The sequence below is a fragment of the Syngnathus floridae genome, chromosome 10, assembly GCF_059516105.1.
Source record: "Syngnathus floridae isolate MCC-2025c chromosome 10, RoL_Sflo_1.0, whole genome shotgun sequence".
NCBI lineage: Eukaryota > Metazoa > Chordata > Actinopteri > Syngnathiformes > Syngnathidae > Syngnathus > Syngnathus floridae.
Window position 1 is genome coordinate 7,037,480 of NC_142422.1, and position 13,351 is coordinate 7,050,830.

At 38.1% G+C, this 13,351-nt stretch overlaps 1 protein-coding gene across 5 annotated transcripts in view; it reads left to right on the plus strand.

Annotated features, from left to right (window-relative positions):
• Positions 1–11,947, plus strand: part of adgrb1a (adhesion G protein-coupled receptor B1a) — a 73,004-nt gene extending 61,057 nt beyond the window's left edge. For 4 of the 5 annotated variants that reach the window (XM_088387317.1, XM_088387319.1, XM_088387320.1 and 1 more), the window contains 7 exons: positions 941–1,112; positions 1,855–1,950; positions 3,150–3,189; positions 3,436–4,097; positions 6,313–6,348; positions 6,555–6,713; positions 10,397–11,947. In XM_088387317.1, coding sequence (XP_088243443.1) covers positions 941–1,112; positions 1,855–1,950; positions 3,150–3,189; positions 3,436–4,097; positions 6,313–6,348; positions 6,555–6,713; positions 10,397–10,591 — 1,360 coding nt within the window. In that variant the 3' untranslated portion in view covers positions 10,592–11,947. The remainder of the gene's footprint in view (positions 1–940; positions 1,113–1,854; positions 1,951–3,149; positions 3,190–3,435; positions 4,098–6,312; positions 6,349–6,554; positions 6,714–10,396) is intronic. The other variant, XM_088387321.1, reaches the window with a different exon arrangement.
• The last annotated feature ends 1,404 nt before the right edge of the window (positions 11,948–13,351 follow it).

Consider the following 13,351-nt stretch of genomic DNA (forward strand, 5'->3'; position numbering starts at 1 on the left):
AAAATCCACACAAACACAGAGAGAACATGCAAAAAGTCTATACAAAGGATAAAGTCGATGACTAAACCCAAAATATTAATCAGTCCAGCTTCCCTCAAATTATTGATTCAGGCCTATTTTAAAGATTTAGTATCATTGGATTGTGATTATAATGATAAGACACTTTCGGGTTGGGTTGACTTCATTCACATCATAGCATCAAGATTGCCAAAGAAGTCACAGAAGAAAACAATTAATACCCTTTTCGTAACTAGTAAAACAGTACTACTTAAGGTAAAGTCAGAGAGCTTTGATGAAATGACCCAAGATGTCCTTTTTTTATCTTGATTATTTTCTGTTGCAAGCATAAAGAACCTATTTTTCTTGTAATTTTCCTCTTATATTGAAGTTATGTTGAATGGTTGAAAAATAACTTAAAAAGGAAAGGGAGACATTTGTAAAAAGAAGTCAAGTTTTGATATTGCTTCAGCCTATGCCTCTGTCCTGCTTGTCCTTCTCTGGCCATTTTTTTCTGTTATTTACCTTCTGTCCTGGCCTGACATACCCGTTACCCCTCACCTTTGCTCTTCCTTCTTTTCCCTTTAAAATTACAATTTTTCTCAGCCATCTTGAAGATACATGCATGGAATATATGTAAATATAAACATATATGTGAGAGTTGGATGTATGGTTTTCCCAAGGTGGCTATAGTGCAAAGAATGTGTTGTGATGTGTTCATGCACCGTTGAAGTAGAATGCTCTTTTTAATGAATGAACTATACAGGGGAGCTTTGATAAGTAATTTTTTTTTTTTAACAGATCATATAAATTAAATGTGTTTTGAATATTAACAACACTGGAAAACAGTGGATTATATAATCATAATCATTTTCTTCCTGGGCTATGTTGATGAAAGGTTATCGCTTCTGTCTTTGACTGCTATCCTACTCCCATTCTGCAGGGCCTCACTGTGGAGCTCCTGTGTGGTTTTGCCCCTTCTGGCTCTCACGTGGATGTCAGCCGTACTTGCCATCACTGATCGGCGCTCTGCACTATTCCAGATTCTTTTTGCTGTCTTTGATTCTATGGAAGGCTTTGTCATCGTCATGGTCCATTGCATCCTGCGAAGAGAGGTATGTTGACATCATCATGGCAACAATACTATATATTTCCACCATTCCGGTATTTTTTTTTCCACCTACCTTTAAGACAATAGTGACGATTTTGCTCTTTAATTGTTCAGGTTCATTGTGTTCACCTACTATGTTGTTATTCCTAAGGGGATGATATCTAAAGGTTTTGCACTCATTCCTTCACCGCACTCTTGCTCCCAAATGTCTCATTAGCATTTAGGAGCCATGGGGTGGCTCTGTCAGGCGCTACAAATTTTTTGGTTCCCCCTCAGCATCCATACAACCCATTTGGAAATATCAAGAAAGATGAAATTTTAGCCCGTTTGCTCCTGATTCTTTGTCATTGGGATGTGAATGATTCAACATTATAAAACGGCTTCTAGTACCTTGGTACGGATGCTTTATATTACTTTTTGCCACAGAGAGGTGATTTTGAGATACATTTATTCTCTTTATTTTAAGAAAATTGTATTTTTTAAACTGCTATACTGATTATGATCCACCAATAGGAATTTGATGTAAAGCTCAACACAAGATTAGATACAAAAAGGCAATAGGTGCCAACCATATGCTGTACTTAGATCAACATAAAATATTAACACAAAATATCTTGATTAATCTTGATTGTTCTTTGAACTTAAAATGTACAGTCATTTATTAAGTTGGGCTCATCCATTGTTTAGGAAATGTTGTCTCTTTAACACATCAGATGTAAAGCCAGGAACTGTATTGTGTTAAACAGGTTCAGGAAGCAGTCAAATGCCGTGTGGTAGATCGCCAGGAAGATGGTAATGGGGATTCTGGTGGTTCTTTCCAGAACGGACATGCTCAGCTTGTGGTATGCATATGAATTTTATATCTGCCATGTTCTCCCTGTTAAGACTAACATTACTTACAGTTTGGACAAATTTGTAATCATTTTTTATTTGAATTTCGGTAACTTTAAGCATAACCTTCATGATTCTAATCAACGTAAAAATATTTATTTATCTTTAAAAAATAGGGATAATTGTAGACTCTTTTTCTCAAAATGTAACAAAAGAAAAAAAATGTCAATGCTGAATGTATTATTATTGATGTCTTCTCATCTATTGTCACTTCACAGTCTGATAATTTGCTTGCCTGCCTACCTCTGCCTGCCTGCCAGTTGGCCAGCTTGTCTACTGTGTCAATCATTTGATCTATAGTGGATACAAAAAGTCTACACACTTCTGTTCATATTACAGTTTTAGTCTGTACCCCTTGCCACCATTTAAAATGTCTCTGTTTAACCCAGATTAATGTTCAAATGTTTTAGTAGACTTTTTCTGACATTTACGTTGTAACAAGTCAAGGTTCACAGAGAGCTTTCACATCATTCAAATGATCTGATTCTTTCAAGGTATATCAGTCAGGAGAAGGGTACAAAACAATTGCTAATATATCAAGTACTGTATACCAGCATGCAAGATGCAAACCTTATTTTACAGAGGGGGGAAAACACAGACTTGGAATCCCCCGAACATATGTTTGCCACAAAAATTATACTGCTTATGACAAAAAGACCACCACACCTATGGGGAAGCACACAGGGCTGTCTTTCTCCAACTGGAACTTGTGGTTTTAGTCATGTTGCAGGATCACATGTATAGTTCCAAATACCAGTCGGTGTTTGCACATAATCTCCAGGCATCTTCTATTAGAAAGGAAACAAAATCATGAAAAACCTACTTGAAGACCTCTACTTTGTTAGAGGTTAATCAGAAACACTGCAAACGGTAGCAAATACTAATGTGCCAACTCCTATTAAACATGAATTTGTGATTGACAAATTTAGAACACAACCTTATTCACAGTTATAAATGGGTGTGCAAACTTTCAATTGGGTGTTAGAGGGTATGATCACATTAATACTGCATAAGATTATTTCACAAAAACCTGACATTCGAACAAGAATCTGTGGACTTTTCATATCAACTCCATCTATGGCATCTTACCCGTCTTATCTATTGTTGATATTTGGAATAAAATATATTCCCTTTTACATTTTGTCAACAGACTGACTTTGAGAAGGATGTTGATATGGCTTGCAGATCAGGTAAATATGTTTAGTCTTGTACTTTGATTCAGTTTTGCCCTTTTGGAACTTAACAGATGAGATGTGGTCACAGTTATTATAACCAAATTTTAGGGCCAAATAACCTCTTGTGTTGTTAAAACATTGTCACAACTAAAACTCTGTCTTTTATAACAGAACATTTTGTGTTAAAAAATATTGTCTGGAAAATCTCGGTTAAATTTTTTTAGGGAGTTTTGTTCTCATGTTTCGTTTCTGCTCATCTAGGCACTATGAAGCACTCCTCCCTCCAGGGAGAGGAAAAAGCCTCTTCTGGGGCTGTAACCCTCCAAAGGGGCTCTAACTTCAATACCATGCCAGCCAGTATGGCCAAAGTCCACCTCCAGAACATGGCTGACTATAATAGCCACACACTGACTCTACGCAGAGAGAAATGTACCACTAAAGGAATCAGCACTGAGTTGCCAGGTGCCAAATCCATTTACATCTGCGATAGTGATCTCTTTAAGCAACTAGATGGTGAGCTTCCACAAAGGAATGGAGAAGGAAGCAGTTGTGAGGGCACTGGCAAAGCCCCGGGGCTCGTCCATTTACCAACCAACAACATAGGCACCCTAAGGCCCGCCAAGGGCAAAGAAGAGCAACCGACCAAGTATAACATAAGTGCTGAACAGCTACCTCAGACAAGGCTTGTCCACCTGGCTAACCCTGTTGCCGGTGAGCCAGTGCTAGGATTTGGACTGAAGAGCCTGCCTGCTGACCAGGTCAGTGTGTCATGCTCGGAGAGAGAATCACCTGCACATAACCGTCAAAACCTACCAAGAGACTCTCAAGTGGACAGCAGCACCTGCAATGGAGCAGAATCTGGAAACTCTGCTGTGATGACCAAGAGTGAAACTGTTTCCACTCTTTCCACAAGCTCCCTGGAGGTGAGTACGCTGACTTCCGTGTTCTTATCCAACCAGTACACTGCTATATTTTAAATTTAAATATACAATTTACCATTAGAAACATTATTCTGTGTGGATCAGATATTCATTGTGCTGCAACTAACAAAATTATATTATAAATTCAATTCAACAAAAAAGCAAAACATTTTTTTTGATGGCTTTTCTCATATAAACTTTGATGAAAAAAACAATGAAATAAACTAGATGTGTAATGAACAACAGCAATAATCTGAGCAATTTGGAAATTGATGGTTAAACTCATCAAAAGATACTGTTAAGGTTCCACAGTATACCAGTACTTAGAGGTGTGCGATATTGCCAAAATTTGATATCACTTTATTACTGATTTTATATCTATAGATAACATAGTGTATCAGACCATTTTTTCCTCAAACTGACATGAAATTGTCCATTTCCACCCTGCTTCCATTTGTTTACAAAATCTATTGAAGAAATAATAAAAATAAAATAAAACACAAATATCCATAGGCTAAATAAATACCATTCCAAAAATACAGTAATACAGTAAAACTTGTATGAAACAGAGGATGACTCAAATAAGCATCAGATACTTTCACTTTTACCCAGTGTTCACACACAATAATACAACAGCTGTGTATTCATATGCTTGAAAAGAGAAACTCATCCATTGCAGAGCTCCTTGCTCATGTAACCCAGAACACCTCTTTTGGGATGTTTGTCACTTCATTAAAATGTGTATTTGTAGGTAGAAAGAATTTAAGCTGGATGAGCACACTTCAGTAGACTGTAAAATACTCTCTGCAACCTCCATCATCGATCTAACGCAACAAAAGTACAGCAAACATTAAGGTACACCACCTGAAAGCTAAGGAAGACACTTGTCAGATCCACCATACACTGCAAATCGCAGTTGAAGTTTACTGTAAAACTAAAACAAACATTGTATATTTAAACATTATTATAATAAATCATATAATAATAGCCTGCTACCATAATGGTAGCATACAGTATATTGTCAAGCTGCATAGATGGGCGGATTGACATTAGCACTGATGTTATGTAATAATTGTTTAAATATATATGGGCCATTTTTATATAGTTTAATCAATAACGTACAGGCATACACCACCGAATATTGATAGACCTCAGAAATAACAGCATCTATTTTGTTGTCTGCTATTGTGTGAATGTAACATATGGCCGCCGCATTCTGGGAGATCACAGATCCTGCTGGTATGTTGTAACAACATAATGAGGCTTTCTCTAGTGGCATATTATTGTTGAAGACAGATTGAGTGAAGTGACAAGAGCAAGAGGGAAAATAAAGAAAAAAAAAAGGAACTCTTCAGAGTTTTGTGGCATCATGAGATGCTGGCAGTTTATTGCCTTAATCAGATAAAACGGTAATATTTCTGTTCATGTAAATTTACCTCTGTTTATGAGCCGTGTTACTATTAAACATATTGTTTTTAGTAGCAACACCCAGAATTGTTGCCAAATCAGTAGGATTTTTGTAATGTATATGGGTCAAAGTTTTAATTAATTTTGGTATGTTGAACATCCTTTCGTCTCATCACATAATATCCACTTTGATTTGTTGGTGTTTTTCATCCATATGTCAACTCAATACATTTCACTCGTCCTCAGGTCACACTGCTCGACTGATCCTTTAAATTTGACAAAGGCATCTTATTTCATGGGCACACAAAACTGCATCCCAAAATATTGGTCATAGGAAAACCCTGGATGGTGAAAAGGATAGTTTTGTCCCTGTTTTTAGTGTTGACTGCAGTCGCAAGATGTTGCAACACAGTGAACCGCACACAGTGGCCTCAACATCTGTCGGCTGGTGTCTTTTCACTTCAGGGCAAAACACACTCCCATAATGGCGTGTGAGGCAGCAGCTGCCAGAGCAACTGGGCAGCCTGAAGGTCAGGTTTTCCCTCACTATTCAGTGACAGCTGACTTAAAGGTCATTCGGTCACAATCTGTTAAATGTAAGCTTTTGCCAACGGAGCTGGAATGACCAGCAACAAACCTGGTTTTCTCCCTTCATGATTCTCTGCTCTCCTGTGAGTCGCCGAAATCCCTTATTGACTTTCCACCAGAATGAAATGTATTCAGGATACTCAAGCATTTGTCTTCTCACGTGGCACATGATATCTTTACTATAAGTCATTAATCTGTCTGTATCATCTCCCTCCCCCCCCAGAGGCGAAAATCACGCTATGCAGAGCTTGACTTTGAGGTAATTTTAGTCTCTTTCATTCATACACAGAGCTTCGATTTGTCTCTTTAGTATAATATGATGTAGATGTTTGCATACATTGATTATTCACTGTTAGGTTTGGAACATTATTCGAGAGATCAGAGATTAATAAATTGAGGGTAACGTGGTATTGATGGCCGTCTGTGCTATTTCCCTTGTGCGTGATGTACAATCTTCCTGTGTAGAAGATAATGCACACCCGGAAACGCCACCAGGACATGTTTCAGGACCTGAACAGGAAGATTCACAGTGCAGACATGGCTGTAGAGTCTCCACCTGTTGATGCCAAAGCTACTAAAAGATGGAGTGTGTCCTCTGCCAGCAGCGACAAGACCAACATAAGTGTAAACAGTTTAAATTTATTCTGTTCTGCTCCCCACCCCCCACCGACCTAATAATGTTATCGTTTCAACTAATACAAGCCAAAATCAAACAATTGGGTGGCATTGTCTCTTTTAGGTCCAATTAGCTTTCATCTTAACTAAATCAATTAGTTTGGCATTGAGGAGCTTAACAGGCCCACACAAAGCTCTGACCTCAATCAAAACTCCTTTGGAATTAAACTTTTATGGATATATTAGATGGTGACGATACCTAGGTTCTTGTGAGAAAACCTCCCGAGAAAAGGGATGTTAACGCTGATTTCCTTCCTTCCAGGCCTGATGGTTGAGTGTAGCTTTGCCCATGTAGTGTTCTTTTGGTGGTCCTGCTATAGATCATTGTTGACGAGATGAGACAATCCAAGATTGATAGAGAATTTATCATTTCCAACTGGATGTAATTCAGTCAACGTAAGATGCAGAGCAAGAGCTCTGACTGCCAAAATAAAGTTTTCTACTGCATCCTCTATAAAGGGAGTGTTTAGGTTACACAACACAATGCAGCATAACGTATTGTGCTTTTGTTCCTTCTATCGGTGCCCCCCCCAACAACACAGTGTTTATCATTAGCATTTTAACATGTCTGTTCCCATGCTGTAACAAAACATTGACTGCATTTTGATTATAATTATTTGAGTTATTATCCCTGGGGTGGGGTGATCAAGTTTCTATTTATACAAGTAGAAATCATTGGAATTTCAACCATGGTTTAAAAAATATCCTGTCAACTTCCCTGCACTTTAAAATTCCATTATTAAGGGTAAACAACACCTGTTTTCTTTGTTTACTTCAGTGGGATCACAGTATAGACAGATTAGGCAACAAGTACTGACCAATTTAAAGTTTCTGTTTACACCGTACGTATTTCATTGACAGCTATTAACATTTTTCAAACCAGGATGCACGTGGCATCATCGATTGAAACCACAGCTGCATACTAAGTGCTGTACTGAAAGTGAAACTCAGACATGAAAAGACAAACATTTAAAACCAATAAATTAATAACGTTGAAAACAGTCAACACAATAAAACACAAACAATTCCAAGTGTCAGGCTGAGTCGAATGCCCAAAAAAGTTTTAAAGCTGGACAGAGAATGGGCTTAGATAACGTTTAAATGAAGGTCGTTCCTAAGGGAGAAACAGGCAATGAAAGATTCTTGATCCCCTGTGAGCCTCTGCTTAGTCATCATTCCCAAGTTGTCAGGGTCAAGAAGCAGCAAAGTAGCAGTCTGATACAGCTCTGTTTGGTTTTTGAAGATGTTAATTTCATCAAAAACTGTTATTCTTATGCCAGCTGTAATGGTGAGAAGCATTTTCTTATTTTTTTCAGCAATGTTTTTACCCTTGAAATACTCCCGTCCAGTTTCTTTCTTCTGGTTAAGTCATAATGACTGATCTTAATTGAGGCCAGTGAGGCCTGCAGTTCTTTGAATGTCACTTTGATTTCTTTTGTGACCTCCCGGATAAGTCATTGTTGCACGTTAAAAGGTATTTTGGTTGGTGTCGTTCTGTGGATGTTCACCCTGGTAGCCAATTTTCTCCATTTGGGGATAATTGTTTCCTGAAGTCCCCAAACCCTTGGAAAGGGCTTTTTCAGACTGAAAAGATAGAGTTCAATCACTGTTGCCACTCAAATTGAACTGGTTAACGGTGACTAGAAGGAACATTCAACAAACGTAGTCCCTTAAACAAACACAGCATGTGGAGCTTGGTTAATTTGTGTCGCTGTCATTCTGTAGAAAAATACTAATTGCTTGTGTTATGTACCAAGCGTACCATGGTATTTCTAGATGTACTCTGTTGAAATGCTAAGAAGGAACACACTACTTCCCAAAAATATTGAAACGCAGAGGCCAATTTTTTTTGTCCATCGACTGAAAATGTCTGTTTAGCATTAAAAAAAAAATGACTGTGGGATGGGAGAACCTTAATTCTTGATCTGATATCAGAATTTGAGTTATGTTGGCCAAGTGGTAGAAGAAAACAAAGGATAATAATTACAATACAAAGTCACTTATTCAAGAGAGAGTTCAAGAGAGTTTTTTTTTATTCGCCATGTTTGAGCGTGCCAAACAAGGAATTTGACTTCGGTAAATCACAGCCTCTGTTCAACATTTAGGTGACTAACAACAACACTCAGGACATGTGAAAAACAAAAGATATTCTCAAACATCCCCTGATCTTAAACTGATCTTAAACTCCCAAGAGGGCAAGAAAACACTCAAAACTCCAGCTAGGGGAAATGAGAAACCTTGAGAAGAGACCACAGATGGGAGGGTCATACAGTACAGACAATCATTGTACCATTTAAAGTGACTAGTAGTGCAGTAATTATGATATGTCGATTCTTGATCACTTAAAAGTGTCTGGTGTGGACTATTGATCAACAACAATAATACAAATATATATTGAGTTGAAGCTTCAATAATTAAAAATTTAATTCTGCCACAAAGGGATGTTCGAAATTAGCAAACACTTGCAAAGTGCCACTATGAAATTTTGAATCAACTATTTAGGAAGTTAATAATATGAGGGAAGAAGCTGTTGGAGGGTCTGCTGGTTTTAGTGTGCATAATTGGATAGCAACTACCCTAGGGAAATTGATGGAAGAGGTAGTCACATGGATGTGGAGGGTCAGAAGGAACTCAGTTCTTGCAATGTTCTTTCTCTTGTGGCCAAGAATAGACAAGTAAGAATCCTGGGCACTCAAGCTCATAAAGAATGTTGTTCAATTTGATTGTTTCAAATTTATGGAGAATGTTTTTTCTAAATTTCCGCTGTTGCAGCCCACAGTATTTTGTGGCTGTTGATTTTTGTGTTGTGGGAATTAATCTGTATGTATGCTGGAGATCTCCACCTGCTTCCTCCTGATTGATGGGCCCTGTACCCAACTGAATCAACCAATCGGTGTAGGGTAGAATGGACTTATTGGTTTCAGGAGTTCTATCTGCTACAGTGATTAACCACCACTGTTAACCAGGATTCAGTTTTCCTTTAAAAGCGGCTTGCTATGACTTTTCCCATACCTATACATCCTGTGTATTTTGTACCAATTTCTTTACTTTTGTGTTAGTGTCCTTTGCCATAGCTATCTTCGATTCATTCATTCATTGAATCATTCAGTTCATTCATGTGTAGTACAAGGACCCTCGCCATAGCTCTTTAATTCATGTAATTATTTTTTATCTAATGCCTTTAAATTGCTCAGGTTTACGCGCTAGTCATTTGGCTTTGTACGGTCATCATATCATCCATTTAAAATACTACTTGAAAATGTATTTATGACAAAAAAATATCAAGGTCCATGACCAAACCACGTTAGATAGAAAGTCGCATAGGATCGAAGCGAGTAAAATCTAGATTTAGGTGTATTGTGTGTGTTTTCAGTGCATTGTGCCGTTTCTAAAATCTTTGGCACTCGTGTGTGTGTGTGCGTAGTTCTCTCAGATAAAAATGAAAGGCCTAATTGTCATTTAATAGTTTCTTTTAAAATGAAGTAGCTTATTAATTGCGTACTGGCAATCATGGATCAGTTCGACTTATCCACAATATCTGTAGAGGTCAAGATGGCTCATGTCATCAAAATAGGAAACAATAATAATAATAATAATAATAATTAGCAAATGTGTTTTCATTCTGTCATTAGGATAAGCAGCACACTCCAAGTAAGAGGGCATGGGAGGGTGTTCAAATCACCCACTCGCCTTCATCCTGGGGAAAAAAAGACCCGGCAAAAGCAGTGATCTCCCCTTTGGAGTTGCAGACGGTGGAGTGGGAGAAGACAAGTGCAACTATTCCTTTGGTAGGCCAGGATATCATGGACCTGCAGACGGAGGTGTGAAAAATAAACCGTTTCTTCAACTTACCTTTCACTTCACTCTTGGACAAATAAGGAACATGTCACATATACTGGAGGGGCTTCACTGCAAATGTGAGGAGACAGGAAAGTAAAAAAGACAATAAATGCAGGATATTGACATAAAAGAACTGGTATCATGAAGTCTTTGTATGTTGTTTTATTTAATGTTTGGACCTTGTTGTCATCAGACATGAACTGCCTCTCCAAATATGGCCAGGAGTACCATTCTGGCTCACGTGGAAGACAGTTTGGTTGGAGAATTAGTGACTCCATTGTGTATCATACACACAGGCGATGTTGTCTAGTATGTATGTGATGGTTGTAATGTACAAATTAGTCATGTCTTCTTTCCATTCAGTGTTACTACATCACTGTTGCACCCGCTCTTTCTCCAAATCAGCCCTGGATCAAGATACATTTTTGGTGATAAATTGAAATAGTTTGAGGACAGGCTGCCAAGCACCCACTCCTACCCTTCTCAAGGCAATCCCTTCCCCTGCACAACTCACCCTTTATCCTTTTGGCTCTGACATGTTTTTCCACCCTGACACTGTTGGCAGTGGTGAGAGACAAGTGAAGGGGAATGTGGATGAAACCAAAATCAAGTACGCAAATGGAGAAAGGCCTTCTCTGAGATTCTTGCAAACTTTGTTGTCTTATGGGGCCTCGACCTCAATGCTACCACCCCTGAAGATCGGGGGTTCCTCACATCTTGTCTGTCATTTTATCCAACCATGATGTGGCATTTGTTGTCAAAGACAAGCAGGCAGGCTTACGATAGCTAACATTAAATGTTTAACATTGGTATCAGAAAGGAGTATGTATGTTGAAAATTCCAAGATGGATATGTGATTCAATATATAAATATATACCATATGTTGTGATACACAAAAGGAACATGAAAGCACAAGGCTCATTTGGAGTCATGATGTACAGCATTGTAATTACTGACAGAGTTCTACAGAGTGGATTTCAGCATTTAAATATATTCCATACTCTGCTTGGGAAGAGTCATTATTGAAAAGATCTATTGTGATATATCTCCTTATTTTCCCGCTCCTGTCTTTTCAAGATACTGGACTATATGCGTGTTCTGTATCACAATGTAACCTGTGTGTTTTTATACCACAACCATTTACTCTTGGATCTCCTTGCTGTTGTCCCCTGTCCTCTAATCTGCTCGATCGCCAGCCTTTCTCACAGAGCCCTCCCACACCTCCTGACTTGCCTTTTTTATTTTATCTGGGGCCATCTGTTTGTTAATGTACAGTTTTCAGAGCACAAAGTGAATGTGTCTTATTTCTAATTAAAAAAGCTATATATAGACACAAGCAGTCATCATGATTTTAGTATTTACCAATGTTAAAGAAATAATGGTGTTATTTTTTTTCCAAATGTGATGAGTATGTTTATACATGTATGTATATGGTGATGAAAAAGGTTTGTATTCCCATTAGAAAGGCAAACACAAGTAGCTTGTTTACCATTTCACAGGTTCTCCTTAGCTTGCCTCATCATTTGTCATGTATAGCCATTGGCATTTTTGTGACTTTTCATCTGTTCAGGGGGCAAAAGTCAAAAGTACTCCTCAATAATGTCCCCACGTTTGTCTCCACATTTGTGGAATACCAATCAGCAGCAAGTATGGTGGTACGCATCAGGTAAGAACTTTACTGTTCTAAAATGCACACAGGTAAGTAAGCCAGTCTGTTGTTGGGATTTTAAATAAAATGCAGGACAAACCTACTGTAGTATATAATATTAAAATCTGTGATTCAGTCAATTTCTGTGAACACGTACAAACAAGTTATTGTTTTTAATCTTAGTGTTTGCCATCTTTGAATAGGAGACCTTTAAACAAGGGAAAAACAACACTGATGGTGGTTATTTTTTGAGTGTAAAGTCGTATGTAGCCCCCCAAGTTGTGATGAGGAAAAGTTGCAGCCCCCTCCATCATTTAAGTTGCCCATTTCTACTATACATTTTCAGATGAAATTAAAGACCATCCAACCAAACCAGAAGATTGAGCGTCACCGTCTGCAGAGCTTAATGAGTAAGTTTTTTTTTTTTCCCCCTCAGCTGTAATTTCACATTGAGGAAGCAACTGGCATTTTTTGAGTTTGTATAGTCTTTAATCAAATGCCCAATAAGGCTGACAAATGGGAACTGAGTAATACACAAAGCAAGTGTGTGACACTGAAGCTCACCATTTACTTTTGTGCCAGCTACACATCAACTAAGCCATTTCTGTGCACTGTGATCTTGTACAGCTTGGTCAAAAAAGGTAAACAAATGTGACCTGTGGGTCCAGAGGGCCGACATAGAATAGGACACTTACAACCTGGCCCATGAACTATACCTTGATGTGCAAACGGTGACCACACAACATGCATACAAAATAACTTGCATTAATTTCATGCTGGCTGAGTGTGTATTTGTTGAATAATTTGCAATCAATTTGTTATATGATTGAATACTCCAAACTGTCTCTATGTATCAGATCATTAATTCAGTTTCCTGTCATACTTCACAGAACAGTTTTGTTGCCAGATGAAGTTTACACATAAGTAAAACAAAAATCCAAGCCTTGTTTGCTGCTATCTTCTCGTGGCTGGGTGGTTATTTTTTTTTAAACTTGAGTCAGAATCTGGAAGTAGGTTGTATAAAGTGGGGCTGTAATCTTGAAAAATCTGAAATGTCATAATCAACAGCGATGGCTTCATCAGCAGGCAGACACAGTGT